The sequence below is a fragment of the Mustela erminea genome, chromosome 10 (genome assembly GCF_009829155.1).
Source record: "Mustela erminea isolate mMusErm1 chromosome 10, mMusErm1.Pri, whole genome shotgun sequence".
Lineage (NCBI taxonomy): Eukaryota > Metazoa > Chordata > Mammalia > Carnivora > Mustelidae > Mustela > Mustela erminea.
In genome coordinates, this window is record NC_045623.1 from 46,934,200 (window position 1) to 46,958,692 (window position 24,493).

A 24,493-nucleotide genomic window follows, 5' to 3' on the forward strand; every position below is an offset into this window, starting at 1 on the left:
TTTGCTAACATGCGGTGGCTACAGAAACAAACAAATAAAAAATTGGTAAGGTATGTTAGGCAGAATAGTAGCTAGTTTCTTTCTTTTTTTAAGATTTTATTTATTTATGACAGATGGTGGGAGAGGGAACATAAACATGGGGTGGCTCGAGAGGGAGAAGCAGGCTCCCCACTGAGCAGGGAGCCTGATCTGGGGCTTGATCCTAGGACACTGGAATCATGACCTGAGTGCAAGGCAGATGCTTAATGACACTGGGATCATGACCTGAGTGCAAGGCAGATGCTTAATGACTGAGCCACCCAGGCACCCCCCAGTAGCTGGTTTCTTACAGCTGGTGCACATTGCAGAGAAAATTTAGAGGTTCTTGAGCAATTCTGCAGAGATATAAAGGGTAATTTAGAAATAAGCATTAACATATTTTCCAGAAAGTCACAGCAGAGGAGATCTCAGTAGAGGTCTCTGTTCAAAGGAACATCATAGCAGTAACTATGAGTAGGCACCTCCGAGTTGAGGTCCAGATGGAGGATATTGAGAAGTCTCAGAAGGTCAGTAGCATCATCAGCAACATCTTCAGCAGTGAAAATCAATGTAGACAGCCTGGGCTGCAGGAGATGGCCGAGTTTCTTGAGAGCAATCACCATGCATTGTCTATTCCAAGAGATCAGACTCTTGGTCTTTTTAGCAGAGGTCACAGTGAACATATAGTCCAACTCCCAGAGCCCAGGTGAGGCGAGCTATGCACCAGCCAGACATCATATGCATGCCTGGAGCGGACAACAAGAAAACCAGACAACCCCCCCACACCCGCCGTAGTGTGCTATTGCTAAAATATTATAAACTTCTGTAACCACATCTCAAAAGATGAGAGCGTTAAGAAAAGGAATGGGCGGGGGGGGAATCTTTGAAAAACTGAGCATTCCATTCAGTTTTCCCTCCCTTCCTCATGGTCTTCCATGCTATTGCTTATGTTCCACATATGACCAAAACCATATGATAATTGTCTTTCTCTGCTTGACTTATTTCACTTAGCATAATCCACTCCAAGTTTCATCCATGTTTGTTGGGGTCCATCATCAAAGGAATGAGACTGAGACAAAATGAAAGTTATGCAACGCTTTATTTATGTCAAGCATTAGAAGTCAGACTGACTGGCCAGGGCCACCTCCGAAGAGAGGGACAACTCCCAGTCTTACAGGCTCAAGAATCGATTGGCTGGTCAGGGCTGCCTCTAAAGAGAGCGACCCCTCCCAGCCTCACAGACTAACTTTTATAGAGCAAAGGCCATGTGGTTAAGCCTGGCCAATGAGATTGTAACACACACAGAAAGTTGCATAGTCATGTTAATCCATATGCAGGTGCCCAAATAAATTACAATTTACCCGATAGCAGCTGTTTGAACTAGCCTGTCACTCTGGTCAGAACTGGCGCCCAAGTTTGGCGCCCAAAAGGCAGGTTTTACATTCTTTGGTGGTTAGGGAGATAGTATGTGTGATTTTTACTGATTGGATGTCTCCACCTGGCCTGACTCATCCTTGTACTTTGGGCTCTGTTATTAGAAACTGGCCGACTACACTTCACTGCTTTCTCGGACTTGCTTCTAAGTAAGTTTCTTTGGGGGGGGGGGATTAATTTAAGTTTACTGCACAAACAACAAAATGGCTGTTTAACCGAGATGGGAGTCACTCTGGCTAAGTAGGCCCTTACATGTTGATGCAAATTGTGGGTATTCATCCTTTCTGATGGCTGAGTAATACTCCATTGTATATGGACCACATCCTCTTTATCCATTCATCTGTTGAAGAGCATCTCCACTCATTCTGCAGTTTGGCTATCTTGGACATTGCTGCTATGAACATTGGGGTGCATGTGCCCCTTTTCATTATGTCTGTATCTTTGGAATAAATGCCTTGTAGTGCGACTGCTGGGTTGTAGGGTGGTTCTTTTTTATTATTATTATTTTTTAAAATTTTTTAATATATTTTTTTAAATTTTTAATTTATTTGACAGAGAGAGATCAGAAGTTGGCAGAGAAGCAGGCAGAGAGAGAGGAGGAAGCAAGGCTCCCTGCTGAGCAGAGAGCCTGATGCAGGACTCGATCCCAGGACCCTGAGATCATGACCTGAGCCGAAGGCAGAGGCTTAACCCACTGAGCCACCTAGGTGCCCCCGGTGGTTCTATTTTTAACATTAAAGAAACTTCACACTGTTTTCCAGAGTGGCTGTACCAGCTTTCATTCCCACCTTTCTCCACATCCTTACCATACCTGTTGTTTCCTGTCTTGTTAATTTTTGCCATTCTAACTGGTATAAGGTAGTAGATTTGTATTTCCCTAATGGCTAGTGATGTTGAACATTCTTTCATGTGTGTTAGCCATTTGTATGTCTTCTATGGAGGCACTCTTTGGCCCATTTCTTGACTGGGTTATTTGTTTTTGGGGTGTTGAGTTTGAATCCTTTATAGATCTTGATACCAGGCTTTTATCTGTAATGGCATTTACAAATATCTTCTCCCATTCTGTAGGTTGCCTCTTAGTTTTGTTGACCATTTCCTTTGCTGTACAAAAGCTTTTTATCTTGGGGTGCCTGAGTGGCTCAGTGGGTTAAAGCCTCTGCCTTCGGCTCAGGTCATGATCCCAGGTTCCTGGGATATCACCCTGCATAGGGCTCTCTGCTCAGCAGGGAGCCTGCTTCCCTTCCTCTCTCTCTGCCTGCCTCTCTGCCACTTGTGATCTCTGTCTGTCAAATAATAATAATAATAAAAAAAAACTTAAAAAAAAAGCTTTTTATCTTGATAAAGTCCCAAAAGTTCATTTTTGCTTGTTTTCCTTGCCTTTAGAGACATGTCTTGAAAGAGATCGCTGTGGCCAATGTCGAAGAGATTATTGCCTATGTTCTCCTCTAGGATATTAATGAATTCCTGTCTCACATTTAGGTCTTTCATCAATTGTGAGTTTATATTTGTGTGTGGTGTAAAAGAATGGTCCCGTTTCATTCTTCTGCATGTGGTTGTCCAATTTTCCCAGCACTATTTATTGAAGAGACTGTTTGTGATGTACTAATTGGCTGGCTAATTGAACATAATGAAAAAAAACTAAAACCAATCACAAATTTAAAAAAAAAATTAAAAAATAGGAAAATTGAGCATTAGTCTTCTGTAAGAGACTGAATCTATCCTAAATAAAATTTTTTTTTTTAAGATTTTAACCTAATCTCTACAACCAACATGGGGCTTGAACTCACAACCCTGAGATCAAGAGTCACATGCTCTACTGACTGAGCCAACCAGATGCTTCCTAAATAAACTGTTTTTACCTTTAATAGAGAAAGCCTTAGTTTTTCACTTTTTCTGCCCATTTTTCAACTTTATATTTTGAAAATTTTAAAACTAAATCAATAAAAAAGTTGAAAGATTTTTACAATGAACTTTCCTATTTTTCGCCAACATGCATCAGTTTTTAACATTTTGCCTTATTTGATTGTCTTATTTAGCTAGCTACCTACTTACCTACTTATATATCATCTATTAAATTTTTTTTTTTGCCTAACCATTGAAAACAAGTTGCAGACATCATGACATTCATGTCTTAATATTATGTTTAACCGTGTGAAATTGCTTATGTTTAGTAATTTTTGTATGTTCAACTCAATACTTCAGTGTCCATCTCCTAAGAATAAGGACATTGTCCCACACAACAATATTACTACCGTTGCATGTAAGAAAATTCAATCAGTTCTGTAATATCTAACATACAGTCCATATTTTAACTTTTTCCAGTTGTCCAATATGTCTTTTAGAAGTGATTAGCCTTGCCCACTCTGGTCCAGAATCCAGCTGAGGTTCATCCGTTGCATTCGGTGTTTATATGTCTTTAGTCTATAGAACAGGTCTTTGTCTATTTTCATGATATTGATTAAAAATATAAAAGTACAGGCCAGTGTCTTCTAGAATTGCAAATTTTGGATTTATTTGAGTTATTTCCTTGTGACTAGTTTTAGGTTAAATACATTTTTAAGTTTATTTATTATTTTTCTAACTAATCTCTGTACCTAACATGGGGCTCCAACTGTGACATTGGGCTTCAACTTCTGACTGACCCGATCAGGTGCCCCATAGTTTTAGGTCAAATATTTTTGATAAGAGAGGCACCTGAGTGGCTCAGTGGTTAAGCATCTGTCTTTGGCTCAGGTCATGATACCAGATGCTTGTTATCTCTCTCATTGGCTCTCAAATAAATAAACTAAAATCTTAAAAATTTTTTTTTTGATAAGAAAACTACATAGGTGACAATTGCATACTTACTGAGTCTCATTAACCAGACACATGACACATTGTTCAACTACTGGTGATGGTAAATTTGTTTGTTTAGTTAAGGTGGTGACCACACAGATTTTCCATTATACAGACACATTTTCCCCTTTTCAATTAGTAACTAATGTATGGAGGGGTGCCTGGGTGGCTCAGTCGTTAAGCATCGGCCTTCCGCTCAGGTCATGATCCCGGTGTCCTGGGATTGAGCCCAGCAGCCAGCTCCCTGCTCAGCGGTAAGCCTGCTTCTCCCTCTCCCACTCCCCCTGCTTGTGTTCCTTCTCTTGCTGTCTCTCTCTGTCAAATGGATAAATGAAATCTTAAAAAAAACAAAAACAAGGGCACCTGGGTGGCTCAGTGGGTTAAAGCCTCTGCCTTCGGCTCAGGTCATGATCCCAGGCTCCTGGGATCGAGCCCAACGTAAGGCTCTCTGCTCTGCGGGGAGCCTGCTTCCTCCTCTCTCTCTCTCTGCCTGCCTCTCTGCCTACTTGTGATTTCTTTCTCTGTCAAACAAACAAAATCTTAAAAAAAAAAAAAAAAAACAGAACCCTGATATGGAAAAATATTTTGAGACCATATGAATATCAATTCTAACAACCTTTTATCCAAAGGCTTTAGCATCTGTTGATGATCCTTAGCTATTATATTGAATTACCAAATGATGATTTTTCAAATTCTATCATTTCTTCTATACTTATTAGTCCAATCCTTAAAAAAAAAAAAGGAGGAAATAACTCAAATTCTATCTCTCTCTTTTGAATATCACTGTGGATTTGTTCATTTTATTTTATTCAACATATTATAATCTATTATCATCATTGTTCCTTCTGAGGTTCAAATTTTCTTTTTCTTTTCTTTTTTTAAAAGATTTTAAACAAGCAGGGTCAGTAGCAGACAGAGGGAAAAACAGACTCCCTGCTGAGCAGGAGCTTGATGTATGGCACTTGATCCCAGGACTCTGGGATCATGATTGGAGCCAAAGGTAGATGCTTTACCAGCTGAGCCACCCAGGTGCACCTGGTTCAAATTTTCATATATTTGATCGGTAGGCAACCACTTTAAGCTGGCTCTTTTATCTTCTTGGTTTGATCTCATTAGTCTTTGAGTATTTCCTTGCTTTCAGGCACATCAAGATGTTCCAGATTGACCCAGTACTTTGGGTTCTTCAAGGTTCTTCAAGTACTGGGTTCTTTGAGGATCGTTGTCTCCTTTTAGTGGAGAATGGTATTTAGAAACCAAGATCTGGGTGCTAGTTGTGTTCATTGCTGTGGAGTGCATTGCTTCTAAGCCTAGATGGGCTCCAGAGCACATCTGAGTCTTAGTGTGAAAACTTAACTCTCACCCAACCCCCAAATTATATTTATTAGGCTTATTCCAATGACTCATACAGTGATCAGAGTGGTATTTTAAAAGATTTTCCAGCTTAAAATCATCACATACTAAACTTCAGACACATTGGTCTTCCTTAAGTTCCTCAAAAGCAATAGTCTCTGAAAGTGTTCAAAATAGTCCATTTTAAAAAACCTTATTCTTTAAAACTTTCAACTTTTTATGTATATTTTACAATGTACATTATGTTAATACATAGTACACACAATGTAAATATAACCAAACAAATATAGTTGGAGTTGTGCAAGCAAAAAAAAAAAATTTTTAATTGATGACATGCTCAATCACTTTGGAATTTGGAAACCACTGCTCTCGTTCTAAATTTTCTACTGGGGGCCTTTGCTGTTTCCATAAAGAATTTACATGTTAATTTTGTCTGTCCTATAAAATTATGAATGCCGTGTATGTATGGATCATGTTTTACTTTGTTGTATAACCAATCACCTAGAATAGTGACTAGCACATAGTATTGTTCAATAAATATTTGTTGGATATATGTTCAATAGAATAAATAGAAAAGAGAAAAGGATGGGAAATACAATTTGGCCCATTGACAAAAATATTGCAGAAACAATTATTTTTCATGCCATTTATTCCACATGTGAATTGTTCACTCACACATGAGGAACCAGTTGGTAGGTAACTGGTAGGCTGAATAGAAGAACACTCTCATAAACGGGAATTACCGTGGAGGGAGTTACTGCAGTTTTAAAACATTTAGAGGTAAATAGATTAATTAGAAACTAGAAGAGGTCACATTGAACATTCTGCCCTTGAGTAGGCCAACTGGAGTATCAAAACTATTTTAGTGTTTTATATATACTCCATAAAATCTTGATGGTTTAGCTGTGTTTCATACACAACGGACTATCGCTATCCTTGTATCTGTACTCTGCCTTATTTAGGCCAGGTCTGTGGCACTTCCCGCAGAGGAATTTCTGGGTAATTTTTTTTTTTTAAGGTTTTATTTATTTGACGGACAGAGACCACAAGTAGGCAGAGGCAGGCAGAGAGAGAGGAAGGGAAGCAGGCTTCCCAGTCCTAGTACCCCAGGATCACGACGGGAGCCGAAGGCAGAGGCTTCAACCCACTGAGCCACTCAGGTGCCCCAATTTCTGGGTAATTTGAGTAAAGGCTTAGCTTTAGGGTTTCTTGGCTCTCCCAAATTCTTCTTCTTTTTTTTTTTGTTTTTTTGTTTTTTTGTTTCTTTTGGGTTTCTGTGAGATTGAATTATAATAGGCATACATCTCACTGTGAGTGCAAAAATGCTCTTTGTTAACTTCCTTTTAGAGGGGTATGGTTCTAGGAGTTAAGTTACAGTAAAATAATTTAGCAAAATTAAATGAAATTTTCTTGTGCACAGATTCAACATGATATTTTCAATTGCTAGTACTGATAGTGGTGTCATGGGTAAGTCAGCTATCTCTGTAGGAGAGGTTTGCTCTGAAATTAGTGGTGTTAGGGGATTTTTTTGTGAAGGTTTTCCTAAGAAACCTAGAATTTACATTTAAGCCCCTTAAATGATGTCTCTGAATTTGATGTCTTTCTGTGTAATTCAAATGTGCATAAGTCAAATTATACTTCTTGTGGTCACAGGAGAATTAGAATGAAGAGACAAAGACTCTATAAACTCTTATTCCAGGGGCCTTTCATTTAAATTCAGGTGAAATTTCATTATAATGAATCTGTGTCAGCCTGGTTACCAGAGATAAAGGGAAAAAGTGTTATTTAAGGCTTCATGCATCCATAGTGGTATGCAGGAAGGGGAAGGAAGACAGACTCCGTTTCCTCACTCCTTCACATATTGGATTTTGAACAGTAAAGTCTCAGGTTTCTTTTTTTTTTTTTTTTAATGCACTTGTTGACTATCCCACTCTCTTCCCACACACCATCCTTTCTTTCCTTTCCTTTTCTTTCTTTCTTTTTTTTTTTTTTAACCTTTTTTAGTTCTAGTTACAGAATTGTAGGTTCCCTTAAAACCTCTGCTGAGGTATTTTTTTTTTTCTTTTTGCATGTCAATTTTAAAAATAAAAGATTTTTTTTTCAAAAGTGGATTCTTTTGACATCATTTGCTATTAACATGATTAAAATCATTGGGGCTTTTGTTTTCCCTTTTCATTTCCCCTATAGTAGTTAATTTGTAGTTAGACATTCAATATAGAATATTTCAGCAAGAAACACTCTTCTGACGATTATATTTTTCAACCCTTTTACTGCAATTGCAGTAACATATAATTAATGCCAATTATGCCTTGTGTAGTATGAATTATATTTTCATTTTGGTCTTCAGTATAATATGTATGACAAGTTCATTTTCCCTGTTGAGCTCACTTGCTACTTTCAAATGAGGAACATGTATTCCTTTCCTCTATTCCGATTATCTTTTACTCTATAGGGAGTCTTGACAGGCTAGAATGATCTAAGAAGAATGATTATACTATGTCTAACTAAAGTTGCCATTTTAGCACCATGACTATTTTTTCAAAGTATTCATTCAGAATATTTCTGTAAGGGAAATAGAGATTAGGCCAATTTTATCCTTCTTTTCTTCTTCTTCATCATCATCATCAAATAAAATGTGTAAGTTTCCTTATGCCCAGCAGAATCACATGTGACTTAAAAATTACTAGATTTACTGTAGTTACTCTCATTGGTGGCTCCAAGAACAGCCAGAAATGTAGAAACACCAATCTCTCAATATCTCTCTTTAGAAATCATGATTGATTGAGTCAAAATCTTGATCTTTAGTTCTGAGGGCATGTAGATAAATCAGAACCAGAACTATACCCAAGAATTCAGTTCCATCCCTGCTCTCTGATGATAAAACTCAGTTGATGAGATGTAAAAACAGACCCAGAGACACAGCCCAGAAGGCTGCAATGTTACTGGTAGATGTGGCTCGTTAGACCTACCATGTTTTACTTTGTTTTATGTGTTAATCAACATGAACAAAGGTTTGTTCTAGATTCCTGACTCCTACTGAAAAACCAAAATCCTGACCTCTCTAGGTTTCCATTCCTACAAGGTAACCCGGGAGTGTTGCACAGTCCCTATCCTTCACTCAATACAGTATATCTATTTAGACTGCTTGTGTCATGTATTTTAATAGGCATTCTACTTGCAGCCATTAATCACAAATACGCAGTGTGGGCTAGTCAGGCAACACGTGGCCTGGGAGGTGTTGTAACTTTGAAGTCCCCGAGTCTGTTTCCTCATCTGTTCAGTGGGGCTAAATAAACCTCTAGATGATCTCCTGTGATAGTTGTGACCTCCAACTGAGAAAACACGTGTAAAAACACTTTGAAGTGCTACAAGTATAAAAACTTGTTAATTACATCCATACACACACACACACACACACACACACACACACACACAAAAACATATATATATAAATAATAGACATAATTTGTCAACTTAATCTTTGAGCTCCCTCTGCTGAGAATAGTATTGACACCATGGAAGGAGTAAGTAGAAAAAAAAGGAACCTCTCTCTGGTCTGAGGCAGGAAGATTTTATTTCATAAGTTGGTATCATGGGAAGAGCCTGGTATTGAGTTTGAAGGGCATCAAAGTACTGGAAGCTGTGTACAAGTCAGTGAACCTTCACGAATCTCATTTTCTTACCTATAAAATATGGAAGACAGGACCTGCAGTCTAAACTCACAGGCATATGGTCAGGATTAAATGAAATAAAGGATGCAAAAGTAATTAATAAATGAGAAGACCTTATTCTAAGGAAGGCAATAATTAGTACTTAATGATAACATATGAAACACATAAAATGGACTCAGAATATTTACAAGCCTAATACTTGTACACCTTAAGAGTTTGAAGAGATGACACAGTAGTTTTTTGTTGTTGTTGTTGTTGTTTTTAAAGGAAACTCTACCCCCAGGGTGGGACTCATAATCACCACCCTTGACATCAAGGATGGTATGCTCTTACTGACTGAACCAGTGGGGCATCCAGACAGAGAAGTTCTGAATTAAATCAGAGACTGGGCCTATTTTGCTAATTAAAATAAGCTTGTTATTTGTATTTTATATCCAATGCATACCTTTGTTGTTAGAGGGATTGGGTATTTCACATGTTCTTTAGATGACTTAATTCAATACAATACATGATGTAAATTCAGGAAGAGTGCAAAAAACGTGTTATGATTTTGGGATACAAAAAAAAAAAATCTCAGGACATTTATTAGAGCTGGACAGAATCTTTGAGATGATATTTTACAGACCAGAAAACAGAAGAATAGAGGACTTCTACAAGTTTTCAGAGGCAAAATTCAAAACCAGGCATTTGAACTCCAGTGTTCTTTCTGCTACACACCAGTGATGCTGGGGCTACTTCTGGCTAGTGGTACTGAATGGAATCACTAGATATTTAGATAATCTGATTAGGTTGGAAATGTAGGGAGGGAAGGGAAAGAAGTGTTAGTAAGACCACTGTTAATTAGTATGTGGGTTTAAGGGAAAAGTCAGCTCCTGTAAAGGGAAAAAAAAAAAGATTTTGTATTCTTTTTGTACACTGGTAACCCCCTCATTACTCTACCTCTTCTGCCCTTTTTTTGAAGCCTGGTTACTACTTTTACATTCTCAGAAGGATCTTAAACTTTTGCATGCCCTTGCAGTCCTGGGTCACTGGGGAGGTTCCTTCTCTTATCAGCACGCCAGAAGAGGACAGCTCCTCTAGGAAAATGAAAACTTTCCAAACCCCCAATCAGAAAGAATGCAACCACAGGGACAAAATTTGTACCGGACACCAAGAAATCACTCCACCCCCCCAACCCCAGTTCCCCCAACATCTGAGACGTTTTTTCCCTCTATTCCTACAGCCCCAAGGGAACTGTCTAGAGTCCTCGTTTTAAAGAAGTTTAGGGCGTGAACTAGGTCATTCCTTCCAAGTGTCTGGGGGAGGGCTGCACCTGGAATTAGATTTCCCATCTCCACTGTCTTCCAGTGTTCCTCTTCCCTTTTTGGTTCTGGAGGGGCAGAGGCATTCGCGCGCCCCTGGGCTCATTCGGAACTGGTTCCTGGAGGAGGATTTTGGAGAAGTCGGTGGCTGGGCCGAGTTGTTCGAGCCCGTGCTCGTTCTCTTGTAGTTAGCGAGAGTTCTTTTTGGCCTATGGAGACGGGTGTCTTTCGCGCCCGCCCCCCGGCCCCCACACCACGTCCAGCCGCCTGGGAAGGGGTTTCGCAGACCCGAAGGAAAGCAGGCAGGCAGAATGCGGGCCTCACCGGAGTCAGGCTGCCTGGCTTTCCACTTCCTGGCCCCAGAGAGCCGAGGGCTCCCAGCTTCCCCCAGCAGCCCCCCGCTGCCGCCACCACCGCCTTCCCCAGCAGCGGCTGCTAGATGACGGCGTCGTCACTGGTTGGATTGGAGGTGGCGGCTCAGACGGGACACCGGGGTGGGAGAGTGGGGGAGGGAGGGTGTGGGCAAAGGGGAGGTCAGCTCTGGGCGGGCGCTCCGGGGTCCCTGCGCTGCCCCCTCCAGCAGCTGGAGCGCCACAGCAGCATCAACAGTCGCCGCCGCAGCCACAGCGGCCACAGCAGCGCTAGCGCGAGGCTCGCAGCGCTGCGCGGCCGAGAGCAGAGGGGCGGCGGCGCCCGCGCCAGCCGAATCGAGCCGAGCCGAGCGCGCAGCCTGGCCGCCGCCGCCGCCGCCGCCTCGCAGATGCCATCACTGCAACAAAGGGCTTGCTGAGCTGAGAGCCGCGGCGAGAGCTCGCCTGGAAACCGCCGAGCGGGCTGCGGTAGCCCGGCGGCCGCCGGAGGAAACGCGCGGGGGGTCTGGGGGAGGGGCGGGGGCAGAAGATGGCTAAGAAGAGAGGGCCCCCCAGCATCAAGGGTGAGTTCCGCTTCGTTCTCACCTCGGCCCAGCCCACCTCCCACCCGCGGTCCGCCCCGGGGTCCTGCCTGTTTACATCCAGACTCCGCCAGGTGGAAGGTTGTCTGTAGGGGAAGAGTTTGCCTTCTCTGGGAGGTGGAGGGACCTCAGCACTGCTGCACCTCCCTTTGCCTCCGGGGAGACTCTGACAGGAGTTTGTCTCCTTTTTCTAACCTGGGGAAACCTGGAGATTCTTTCTCTCACCCCACCCCTTTCCTACTCCGAGAGCTTGGGTATCTGTTGCGCGTTCCCCCCTGAGGGCACTGGGGAGAAAAGAGACTCCTGGCTCGTAGCGTCTCGTCCTTTTAGGAAACAGGCTGCATGTGTGTGCGTGTGTGTGTGTGCGCGCGCGTGCGCGCGCGAGTGTGTGTGCAGAGAGTGAGTTTTTTCCTTGGTCTTTCCTATTCCCTCCTCCCAACCTCCCCTCTCCTACCGCCCCTTCATCCCTAGGGTGACAAGTTCTGCATTCATTTTCCCAACCTCCAGCCCGAGGAGGTAGTAGTTGTCTGCCTTTCCTTTGGCCCAATGGTTAAGAGGAGTTGCTACCGGCCGGGTCCCTGCACGCTATTTCCCCCTTCCCGACCTGGGCAGGCGAGCAGTGCCCCCTGTTGCTCCTTTGGAACCAGGGTTTCCAAAGTTGGGAAGTTCAGGGGAGGAGAAGCGATGGCAGAAAGGACAAGGAAGAGCTTGTTGCTGGGGTGGTCCAGGGCTGCAACCAGGAGGGAGCCTCGTGGGCAGCATCCGGTTTGGCTGGGCGGGGGACGGAGGGGTGTGTCTCCGGGACTCGCAGAGCGCTGCGCAGCGGGAGCTCGTGTACCGGCCTCAGGCGCGGGGACTCGTAGAGGTCGCAGGTCGACGGCTCCCTCCCACTCCCGTGCTGTCGCTGGGGAACCGGCGGTAGCCCAGAGGTTGTACGCAGCACTGCAGGGAGGTGGAAGTCAGCTCGGTAACCGCGCACGCGGAGGACCGCTGTGCGCCTGGGGGTGGGGGGCCGGACCTCAGTAACTTGGGGAGGAGGAAGGGCCGGTGCTTGAAGTTGGATTTCGACCCAATGGGCCTCTTGGACCGGTAGGCGGAGACATACTGTGCTTTACGGTTATATAAAATAGGACCACCGCTCTGAGATGGGAACCTGTAAATTATTGAATATAACGGCTAGGTTACAGCAGCGCGCTCGGCTTTGACATGCTTCTTGCTTTCCCCCCAAGTCCTGCTTGTGGAAACTTAGCTCCACTCTAGAGGTCACTTAGCGGGACACAACTTCATCTTGGTGATTCAGCTTTCTTGTTAATTGCTCTGGGGTACTCAAATCACTTACTAGAAAGGGTTTTAAGCCACATTCCTTAATCTTTTGGAAGATTTTTGTAAGATGTTACTACAAAACATCTGGGATTCTGTTTGAAACTGATTATGTATATATACACACACACACACACATATATACAATACATACGTATATATGTATGTATATATATACACAGAAAAGGCCTTAAACCTGATTTTTTATTCTACCAATTAATTAGTATATGTTTATAGTGGTAGACGACTTGAAGAAGGAGAGGATATATTCTTCTTCAATTTCTTTATGGTAATATCAGATAATTCCTCTATATCCAGATTGACAAGGTGCATTAGTTGCACTTTTGTTTAGCTCCTTTTTTATGGAACCATATGGCCTGATGAGCAAAACAGAAGGATTGTTTTTCAGCACTGCTGATGTGGCTATCCATTGGCAGGAATACATTTCATTTCCACTCCAAACCTTGCAGATTGTAAATGGTCCATGAACAGTAGAAAAAATTTTACAGTTTTGCAGTACATGCTTAAAGACAACCTTACTCTTGAAGTTAACCTGGACAGAAGCACACACACACACATACACACACACAAATCCAAAGAGACCAAATTAATGAGAAGTGAACCAGTATAAGAGGTTTGATGAAAAGACACCTCCTTTTAATTCTCTCTAACCCACCAAAAAACACCCAAGAAATTTTTGCTTTGGATGCCATGGTAGGATTGTGCGTATTTCCTTAAATTTAAGTTGATGGTGAAATAATTGAAGAATAGTGGTTAATAGAGTTTTGTCATTTAAGTGTTAATAGTTCTTCTGGAAGAATTAATAACCAAGCTTTCCTAAGATTTGTGGCTTCAAGAAATTTCATTGCAGTTTTAAAAAAATAAGGTTTTCTTATGCTACAAGTTTTCCTTAAAGGGAAAGGTATGTTATTTTGCTCTTACTGACTTGTGGGCATTTTTCCCCTCTCTGCTAATGTTGAATTTCTTTTCCTTCCTTCCTTCCTTCCTTTCTTTCTCTTTCTTTCTAAATCAGTTTATTTAATTCTTAGAAGGAAAGGTGCTTGTTTTTCTTTTTTAAGCCTTGGAGTTTCACTTTGGCAAAGCAGGTTTAGTGGTGATACTTTGTAGATAACAAAAGCAAGCCCAGGAAGTTGTAATCCATTGACCTGCCTCAATTTTTCCTTTTAAAAAAACAGCTCTACAAAAGCATCTGACTGCAGGCTTGCAGAACTGCTTGCTTTCAGACATCTGCTTGTAAGCTACAACTAGCTAAATGGAGACTGCCTGGTAGAAAACCAAATTGCTCAATTTCTGGACTTTTATTTTTATTTGTATTTTTTTCCTTTTGGCAGCCTGCTAGGGTAAATTTTGCAGAATAATAAACCATAGGTTTAAGAGTATTCTATGCTGTGTTGGTTATTATCTTAGGAGAGCTGCTTTTCTGCTTAGATACACTGCATAGGGCCAGAGATCATTTGTTGGGGCATGTGACAAGCAAGTTGCTCATTGGCTTCTGAAGTCCTAGCAATGGATACTACATACATAGAACAGCTAGAAATTGGCCAAAGGGAAATGTAGTTTCTTAACACTGACAGAAGAATAGGATGAGTTGGCAGCATTTCTCAAGGAATCCTGGCATTCATTTGTGATATCTCATCAAAAGGACAGCTTTTTAAAAACACAAGTGGAGGGGCGCCTGAGTGGCTCAGTGGGTTAGGCCTCTGCCTTCAGCTCAGATCCTGATCTCAGGGTCCTGGGATTTAGCTCCACATCTGGCTCTCTGCACAGCAGGAAGCCTGCTTCCCCCTCTCTCTCTGTTTGCCTTTCTGCCTGCTTGTGCTCTCTCTCGCTGTTAAATAAATAAATGAAATCTTAAAAAACAAAACAAAACAAAAATGCAAGTGGAATATTTATCAATCCAATATTTATATTTCATTGAAAAAATGTTGTAGTCCATGATCAATAAAAGTCTTATAAATACAAGTTAGTTACATTAGTTATGGTGACCTTAACAACTGTGCCCCCCTTCCAATATTAGTGCAGGATTTCTCAGTTATTTAAATTTAAATGTTAAGTTATGCTTGGATTAATCTTCATGCCTTCATTCAGCATATATTTACTGAGCACTGAACACATATCAGGTTCTGTGCAAAACATGAGGGACACAGGGATGAGCATGATAGGCAACGCAGAGTAAGTGCATTGGTAGGGGGCCTGGAAAGAGCAGGTAAACAATAACACGAACAAAAAAAGTCGCAGTTATGATACCATGAAGAAAATAAACTAAGACAAAGAGGCAAAGAAAAAGAAAGAGAGACAAACTCAGAAACAGACTCTTAACTATAGAGAGCAAACTGTTGATTGTAAGAGGGGAGTGGATGGGGGAAATAGGTGATGGGGATTAAAGAGTACACTTATTGTGAAAACAAAGAAAAGAAAATAGGATGATGTGCTAAAAAGGACTGTAGGATTACTTGAGGTTGTCTGAAGAGGTGACAGTTGAGGTGGGAACCAAATGAAAAGTAATTTACATGCCAAAAGCTGGAATGTAGCAATGCAGGTCTTAAGGCAGGAATGATGTTGCAGTTTGGCATGTTCAAGTATGAAAGGAAGGGCAGTTCAGCTGGAGTGTAGTGCATGAGGTAAAGACAAGTAGGGAGTGGTTTTTGTATAGGTTTTATTTTAGGTGCAGTGGGAAGCCAACTGGATGGTTGAGGTTACTTTCTTATCCTTGAGGCTGATTTCAGAAAGAGCAGCTTTCATATGTCAGGGAGCAAGAATTCCTGTTAAACCTCAAAGGTCTTTCTAGCAGGACTAAGAAATTATTGACCTGGGGCACCTGGCTGGCTCAGTTGGTGGAGCCTGCAACTCTTGATCTCAAGGTTGTGGGTTCAAGCCCCGTGTTGGTGTAGAGTTTACTTAAAAGTAAAAAAAAAAAAAAAGAAAAAAGAAAAAGAAACAGGAACATCTGGGTGGCTCAGTCATTAAGTGGCTGCCTTGGGCTCAGGTCATGATCCCAGGGTCCTGGGATCAAGCCCTGCGTCGGGCTTCCCACTCAGTAGGAAGCCTACTTCTCCCTCTCCCACCCCTGCTTGTGTCTGCTCTCTCGCTGTGACTATCTCTGTCAAATAAATAAACTCTTCAAAAAAAAAAAATTGACATGAAGCAGATTAACAGGTTAAAGTGAAATTTATTAAGTATACATACGGAGATTTCACATAGATATGGAAATTCCAAAGACAGGCAAAATGAGGTATATATGTCACTCTGAACTTAGGAGAAGGAGTTAGGGGTCTGGAATTCCAGAGGAAAGGAATGCATTTCACAAGGCAATAAGGAGAGCAGATGTTTATAATTAGATGTTTGCCCTACCATACAGATAGATCATTCAGATAAAATTGATCTCTATTAATAACCCTTATTCTGGGAAAGACCTCCAATTTGGTTCTTCTGTGTGGCTAAGGGAAGGACATAGTTTTTCTTGAGCTTGTAGGTGCCTTCATCTCAAATCAATCCATATGGCAAAGTGGCACATTGTGTGTGTGTGTGTGTGTTGGGGGCGGGGTTTATTGGGGGTCTGTCCAGAACCCCTACACATATATCAACTCCTTAGGCCAAGTAAAGCAACCCAATGGACTTCACTTTTCTAAAAGGCCTAGTTATAGTCAAGTGTCCTCTCCTACTGCTTACCAAAATACCTACAATATTTTGGGCAGAGATGTTGATAGAATTTCTAAAAATTTCTGCTTGAAAAACAATTGTAAAGAAAACAAGTACTAATTCAAAATTGTGGTAATGATTGTTGGGTTAGTTAGCCACCTAGCAAGACTCACAAAGAAGCCTAATCTTTGGACAAACATACTGTAATGTTAGAAGGGAGAATTGTAAAGAGTCTGGAACATGAGTGTGGGTAGGTGGAATGCGGAAGGCAGCAGGAGGGACTCCTAGGTAACGGAAAGGAGTCCGTGAAAGAAGAGTGATGGTGGGAAAGGGGACATAGGAAAACCTCTACAACAACATCAGCCAATTCATGATTTTTGCCAAGAGAAGCGGAAGCTTGATGTGAGAGTGTTCCAAAAGAAACACTCTAATTCAAACACAAAGGAAGTTCAAATCAGGGTACCTTTATGCTTCTGACTGATCTTTTACTTGTGAAGCATTTATAACAAAGCATGCAGGCTTTTAAAAGATCACTTTGATTTTACTTAATCATTATTAGGTTGTTCTTATGGATTACAGATCTCACAGATGAAAGCAGCATGAAAGAATGATAAAAACTGTCATTTGTTGGCGGGAGCTGCTTGACAGCTAGTTAGCAGGGAAAGTTTACCCTTGGGTCTCTGATCTTATTGTGGAGATATTGGCAGGGGGTAGGAAAGTATAGGGTGTTTTGGATGATTTTCTACTCCCTAAGCATTTGTGATTAGAAAGTGCTATGGTGTTTAGGGAAGATATAAATGATAAACATTTTAAAGCCCTCCATCGCCTTTTTCCAACTCCAAACTGTCTACTGCTTTGCCAAAGATTAATACTGAGAATATACTAAGAATTTTTGTTGGGTCAGGGCTTTGTTTAGTCCCCTCTGTCTCTTTCTTTGAACTCTAAGTCTCTCTTTTGAGCCTAGCAAGGCTGGTAGGACCTCAGGGATTATGTAACTAAGAATGGATCTGGCCCTTAGTGATACTGCAACATAATGTGTTTGTGACATCAGCTCTTTTTCATACTATTGAGAATCACAGTATGTTGGAGTTAGAAGAAATGCTCAGTGTCCACAGAGTTATTAGAAGAATGATAAAGAGGTGAGTGATGCTGCCACATATGAATAGTGTAGGTCTGTAAGGAATTTGATCAAGATTATTTATTATTTATAAATATATATTCTGTATAAGCCAAGATTTATGTCTTGATTGTATATATGTGTGTGTTTGTGTGCCCATGTATATATACATGCGTGCATATTATATATTATATGTACATATATACGTGTATATAATTTAAAGTCCAGAAATATCTATTTCAAATTTGGTTAAGTTTATTCTCTTTTTTTTAAAAGGATTTTTCATGTATTTATTTGGGGAGAAAGAGAGCAAGAGAGTGAGCATGAATGGGGGAAGGGCATCTGGAGAGGGAAAAGTAGACTCCCCACTGAGGGCTGGATCCCAGGACCCTAAGATCATGACCTGAGCCAAAATCAGATGCTTAGCCAACTGAGCCACCCAGGTGCTCCAAGTTTACTCTTTGTAAAAACATATTCTGGGTAAGACAGATCTATATCTAGCTCTATTTATATCTCTATCTTTATATGTTACATATATATTTACATATGTATGATAGAGCTCAGTTCCCAATTTATATTCATACTTCACTCTTTACATATGTGAATGAATATTATTTGCATTTTACATATGAGGAAATTGAGATACAAAGACATTAGGTGCTTTCCTGAGGTCTAGGAGTAAATTGTATACTGTGGATAGAGACATAACCAAGTCCAGTGACTCTTTTTACATTGTCTACATCCAGTATTTTTTTTTTTTTACATCCAGTATTTTAATATCTGTTCATTTCCCTCAAGGTTTATCAAACCTAATGTAGAAAGGTAGATCATGTTTTTTCCCTTCTGAATCAAGAGGATGATATATCTTCTTATACTTTCCTCAGAAGTGTCACAACTTTATTGCATTTAAAATTAAAAATACATTGTTAATAAAAAAATGCTCACAGATGTAAGATGATATTGTATAATGGTTTTATATTATATTATGTATTATATATATATTACATTATATTTTGCCTCTCACTAGAGATGGAAAGGCAAAACAAGGTGAATAAATGATCACGCTTTTTGAAGTGGTATAAGCAGGAAAAGATGCATCCACGTCAACTCTAAGATGAACTGAGATTATTTTTTTATTTTTTAAAGATTTTATTGATTTATTTGACAGAGAGGGAAATCACAAGTAGGCAAAGAGGTAGGCAGAGAGAGGGGAAAGCAGGCTTCTCGCTGAGCAGAGAGCCCGATGTGGGGTTTGATCCCAGGACCCTGAGATCATGACCTGAGCTGAAGGCAGAGGCTTAACCCACTGAGCCACCCAGGCACCCCTGAATTGAGGTTATTTTGCTGTTCATGTGACAAACGATTTTACTGTTGTGGTAGCCAGCCTTCAAGATGTCCTCTATGTCCTTTGTCTACTGGTATTCACACCCTTACAGTCTTCCCTCTTACACTGAATCTGGGCTGACCTGTGTGACCAGTAAAGTATAGTAGAAAGCTACATTGTACATAAAAGCATTGTAGCTTCTCCTAGCTCTTGTGTATCTTTTGCTTTCCTATCTTGCTTACTTCAGGGAAAACTAGCTGCTGTATTGTGAAAACATTCAAATATCCCTGTAGAAAGGCCCACTGTGGGAAGGAGCTGAGCCCTCCTGCTAAGAACCAGCACCAGCTTGCCAGCCATATGAGCGATCAACCTTGCAAACATACCCTCCATTCCAGTTAAACCTTCAGTTGTCCATTGCCTCAGTCAACATCTGACTAAATTTCGCAAGAAACCCTAACCCAGAAATGCCCACTAAGCTGCTTCTGGATTCCTGTATCACAGAAACTGTGAGAGAGAATAAATGGTTACTATTGTGTTAGGCCACTAAATTTTGGAGTAATTTGTTGCATAACATTAGATAATAATATATTTGTAATTTATTATTTTTGCATCTCTCTCTTGGGAGATCGAGACCTTCTCAGGGGTATATAAATATTAGGGGAGATGCGTGTGGAAGAATATATTTTTTTAAAAAACACTCCGCTACAATGGGATTAATTTACTTATTTTGACAGTTATCTTGAACCCTATCTGTCACTTTCAGTCTCTTAATAAAAAGAACACTCTAGTTCACAATCTTTCTTACTAATCTCAGGCATGTCCTTGAATTTTAGCTGTCTTTCCTACTGTAGTGAATTGGACTGAAAACCTAAAGATCTCTTTTCCTGTTTTTCTGGAGTTTCTTTTAGCAGCCTGTCACTTTCCCATATTTTTTGATCCTCATCCCTAGCTCCTTTGTTTCTCTCAGTTTAGAAGGTACCTTCCAACCAGAAGCCCCACTGAACTAAAAATCATAGTGGTAAAGAGAACACAGAAGTCCTAAAATCCCCAGACAGCCTGAGACTTCACAGCTGAAACTGAAAAGACAAAAAGTCTCTTAAAACCTATAATCTACCAGTAAAAAGGTCTCCAGTTATATTTGTCTACTCCTTCCTACCAAAGAATCCCTTCTCCCTCCCAGCCCAGCTAGTGCTTTGATGTGTAACCAGGAAAGTGAGAAAAAGGATAAAGAAAAAAAAAAAAAAGAAGAAGGCTGCAATCCCTTCTATTTCAGAGTGGGATATTCATCCATTTTATTTCACTCATTCATTTGACAAATATTAGCTGAAGACGTATTCTGCACTAGGTACAATTCTGAGGGACTTACCAGAGAAGAAAATGGAGGCTTTTTTGAGGTTTCCATTCTACATAGGGAAGATAGGTAATGAATAATAAACACTAATAAGCAAATCGTTGATATTAAAAATTGAAAAATGTTGTGAAAAAATGTAGAGCACGGTGAGGAGGATTTGGAACGCTGTTACGGGATGATGGAGATCAGTTGTGGGTAGTACTAGGATGCTTAGGATAGACCTAATTGAGAGGTAACGTTGGAGAAGGTTAAATAGTTACTCATGGCAGGGGAATAACCTTCTAGATAAACAGAGAGCAGGTTGGGTGAATTTAGAAAGGAGAATAGAAGTAGGAAAGGGGATCAAGAAGACGAGGGAGGACCAGCTTCCATTAGGCCCTTTAGACACTTTAAAGGAATTTACCTTGGGGGTGTCTGGTGGGCTCAGTCAGTGGAGCCCTTTTAATCTTGGGTTCATGAGTTCAAGCCCCACAATGGGTATAGAGATTACTTTAAAAAATCACTAGCTTATTAATTAAGTGAAATAAAGGACTTTGACTTTAACCTTGAAGGTTTTTAACAGGTTTTTAGCAGAAGAGTGATATGATATGACTTACATTTTATTTTTTTTAAAGATTTATTTATTTTAGAGAGAGAGTGTGTGAGCATGAGTGGGTGAGGAAGAGAGAATCTTGAGCAGTCTCCATGTCCAGTGGAGTGCCCAACACCACTGTGGGGCTCAGTGTCAGGATGCCAAGATCTTGACCTGAGCCCAAACCAAGAATCTGCTGCCCAACCAACTGCGCCACCCAGCTGTCCCATGACTTACCTCTTAAAAGAATTGTTGGGGCTACTGTGTTGAGAGTGTCCTATAGGTGCAAGGAGAGAAACCAGAAGAGACTAGTAAGATGTTTGCAGTATTTCAGTTGAGAGATGCTAGTGGCATCCATTAGGGGAAAAGCACGAGACATGAGAAATGCAAGGACAACCGAATGTATTCTGAAGGTGAAGCTGATATGGTTTTCTGAACTAACGGTGTGTGGAGGGTGAGAGAAAGATAGGCATCACGGATGACTGCACGGTTTTTGGCTTGAGTGACTAATAGGATGGAGTTGCCGTCAGTGTTATTAGAAAATTGTGGATGGGGCAAAGTTAGGGGGAAAGATTGGGGGTTCACTTTTAGACATACCTGGGTTTGAAACATTTATTTGATATTCAAGTGGAAGTGACAAATAGGAGGTTGGATATTTGAGTCTGGAGTCTGGGAGAGAGGCAGTTTGGGAGTCATCAGAACATAGGTGGTATTTAAGGCCACAGACTGGCTGACTCACCGGGAAATGAGTGCAGACTGAGATAAATGACCTGAGCCCAGGCTTGCTGCGTTATGAAGAGGAAGGAGAGAAGAGGAGGAAACCGGTAAAGGAGATTGAAAAACAGTAACTAGTGAGTAAGGGGGAAATCAAGAGAGTGTGGGGTCCTGGGGCTAAGGGGGAAAGCGTGGGAAAGAAGAGGAATAATCAGCTGCCTTAAATGCTGTCCATAGGTGAAGTAAGATGAGGCGGACTTAGAAATCGCCACTGGATTTATTAACGTGAAGGTGACTGCAAACCCTGGCAAGGGTGGTTTCACTGTGGTGGCAGTCATGGTCTGAAGGGACCAGGTTACGAGAGATGGGAGGAGGATTAGAGAAGCTTCGTTCCCTCTTTTGAAGGGTGTTGTTGCAAAAGGGGCAAAGCAGAGGTGCTGCGGCTGGGAGTGGGAGGAGCCCTAGAGAAGAGAATTTGATTTTTTTGAGATGGGAGAAATAATAGGTTTCGTTCCTTGTTGTGTGTTACTCTTTGCTTTTTGAGATGGTCTTTAACCTCTCTTTTACTATTTTACATTTTTTGGCTGCTTTTTTGACAGTTTCCTGGGGAGGTAAGGAAGAGTTCGTGTAGAACGACTTTCTGTCACTGAGTTATGTTTCTTTTTATCTTTATTTCTTTAAATATAGTAAATATAGCACTAAAAGAGGCATATAAATGGACCTCTGGGCAATCTATTTAATAAAATATGCCACAATAGGAGAAAGTTGCCAGGAGAGAAAGGTTTACTAGACATCATGTTTCTGGCTGTAGTAGTCCATTCTCTCAGGTGAAAAGCTCAAAAGAGCTAAAGAAAAAATAAAAAATACACTGGAGTCACTTTTGTAGTGTGTGGAGGCCGTCTTGTAGTGTCATGACTGGAGTAGTGGTATTGGGATCTAGTGAGTCGACACCAGAGAGGCTAGTAAACATCCCAGGACGCTTAGGACAGTCCCTACAGCAAAGAATGACCTGGTTTGAATTGTCAATAGCACGGAGGTTGAGAATTTCCAGGCTAGCCCCATTATTTTTCCATTCTTCCAGAGGGGAGCTAGGAAGCTATTTCTGAAAAAGGAATCCAAAACAGTTGGCTTTACCTATCTCATTATTCTGTTTAGACGAGGCACAACTTTTTAACAATTAGGGTTCAAAATAAGAACATTTCTCTTTGCTTTGCTTTCTCTTTGCCGCCTCCTTTCTCTCTCCCTCTGTTGGTTGCCATTGCATCTTACAGTTTTTCAGTAAACTTACACTGGTTCTCATTAGGGTTCGTGATATTAAAGGAACATTAAAGTCACAGTTAAAAATCGCTAGTTCAGTTGAGGTACCACAATTTCACATTGTTGATTCCTGTTCTGCATATGTCTAAATATTTTGTGAAAGAAAGGATCAAAACCACAATGTTTTGTTAAGCTCTGGCTCTATCTCTCTTTAATGTGAAAGATGAGTAGCCCCCGAACTACTTTTCTGTGGCTTCTTTTGGCCATTAGGACTTTAGCGGAGAGCTGCACTCTTACTAACCCTATCATGTAAAGAACAGCAGTCAGGACTGGTCCTAAGTGCTTGAGCAATTTTCCTGTAGGAACAAAACTAATATAATATTATATGTTAATTATACTGGAATTAAAAAAAATAAAATAAAAATAAAAAGATTTAAAAAAAGAATTGCCATATTCAGTGCATTTTTTTCCAAAATCCAGTTTTATAAGAAGCAATTTAAAATTTGTGCATTTTAAGAACTTTAAAGGATGGATTTTGGGGTGTATTTTGTAGATCATTTGCCTGTGTTTCAGTATTCAAATCATGAGAGAAAAAAAAAAGATTTTGTAATTGACAGTAAAATTTTATTTTATTATTTTTTAGAAGTTTTTAAAAAAAAGATCATATTTATTTATTTATTTGTCAGAGAGAGAAAGAGAGAAAGTGTGCTCAAGGCAAGCAGACAGAGTAGCAGGCCGAGGCAGAGAAGCAGGCTCCCTGCTGAGCAAGGAGCGTGATGGGGAACTCGATCCCAGGACCCTGGGATCATGACCTGACCTGGCTTAACCAGCTAGCCACCCAGGCATCCCCACAGTAAAATTTTATTAAAAAATTATTGTCACTCCAGGTTTGCCTTACAAAGAACTTAAAAGTCATTTTAAAGTTAGGCTATGATCGTGTCCATTTTGTAAATATTACTTGAAAAATACCCAAAGTCACAAAATGAAAAAAAATACTATAAAACATTATTAATGGACATTAATACTACACAAATTCAAGTATTAACAGTATTTTTCAGTTTGAATTAAGTTCTTTTTTCTTTTTATTCACTGTTTTCAGCCTCTTATTCACAGTTCTTTTGTTTGGCTGCACAAGAAAGTCATCACATTCTTTTCCCATGGCAATGACATTGATTCTGCTGACCTAACACCTTTACTGTAGTGCAAGAGTATCAGTGACTAAAGAAGAGCCATTAAGTTGGGAAAAAAATTTTTTGGTCATTAGTAAATGTGTCCAGAGGTATCTTAGCTGTACGGGGTAGGACAGACTTGTAGTTATAAAGAATAAAATTGGAATCTGCCTCTTCCCTCATCCTTCTTACCCGCTACCAAAGCCTTACATTGAAATATGTACTTCGTGAAACTTCATGGAAACTCTGCATTGAATTGTTATCACACTTACCACACATTAAACTTTTATTTAGTAATCTATAGAAACAACATGAAGACAAAAGGAGGACGTACACTTCACATGCCTAATTCTAAACACTCCTTATGTTTTAACCTCTGTAGATTCTCACTGCTGGATTCTGAATTAATGCCCTAGGTATGATGAAGAGTAAGCAAAGTAATAGATTAT

General features: G+C 40.6%; 1 protein-coding gene across 6 annotated transcripts in view; it reads left to right on the forward strand.

The window, feature by feature from the left end:
- Nucleotides 1-11,390: 11,390 nt before the first annotated feature.
- SLC44A5 (solute carrier family 44 member 5) overlaps nt 11,391-24,493 on the forward strand; it is a 419,902-nt gene continuing 406,799 nt past the window's right edge. For 4 of the 6 annotated variants that reach the window (XR_004276315.1, XM_032302976.1, XM_032302973.1 and 1 more), the window contains exon 1: nt 17,642-17,680. Coding sequence is in view for 1 of the 6 variants with exons in the window: in XM_032302977.1 (XP_032158868.1) it covers nt 11,510-11,543 (34 nt within the window). In the remaining 5 variants the exon portion in view is untranslated. Of the gene's footprint in view, nt 11,544-17,623; nt 17,681-24,493 lie in introns of those variants that run through there. The other 2 variants (XM_032302977.1, XM_032302974.1) reach the window with 2 other exon arrangements.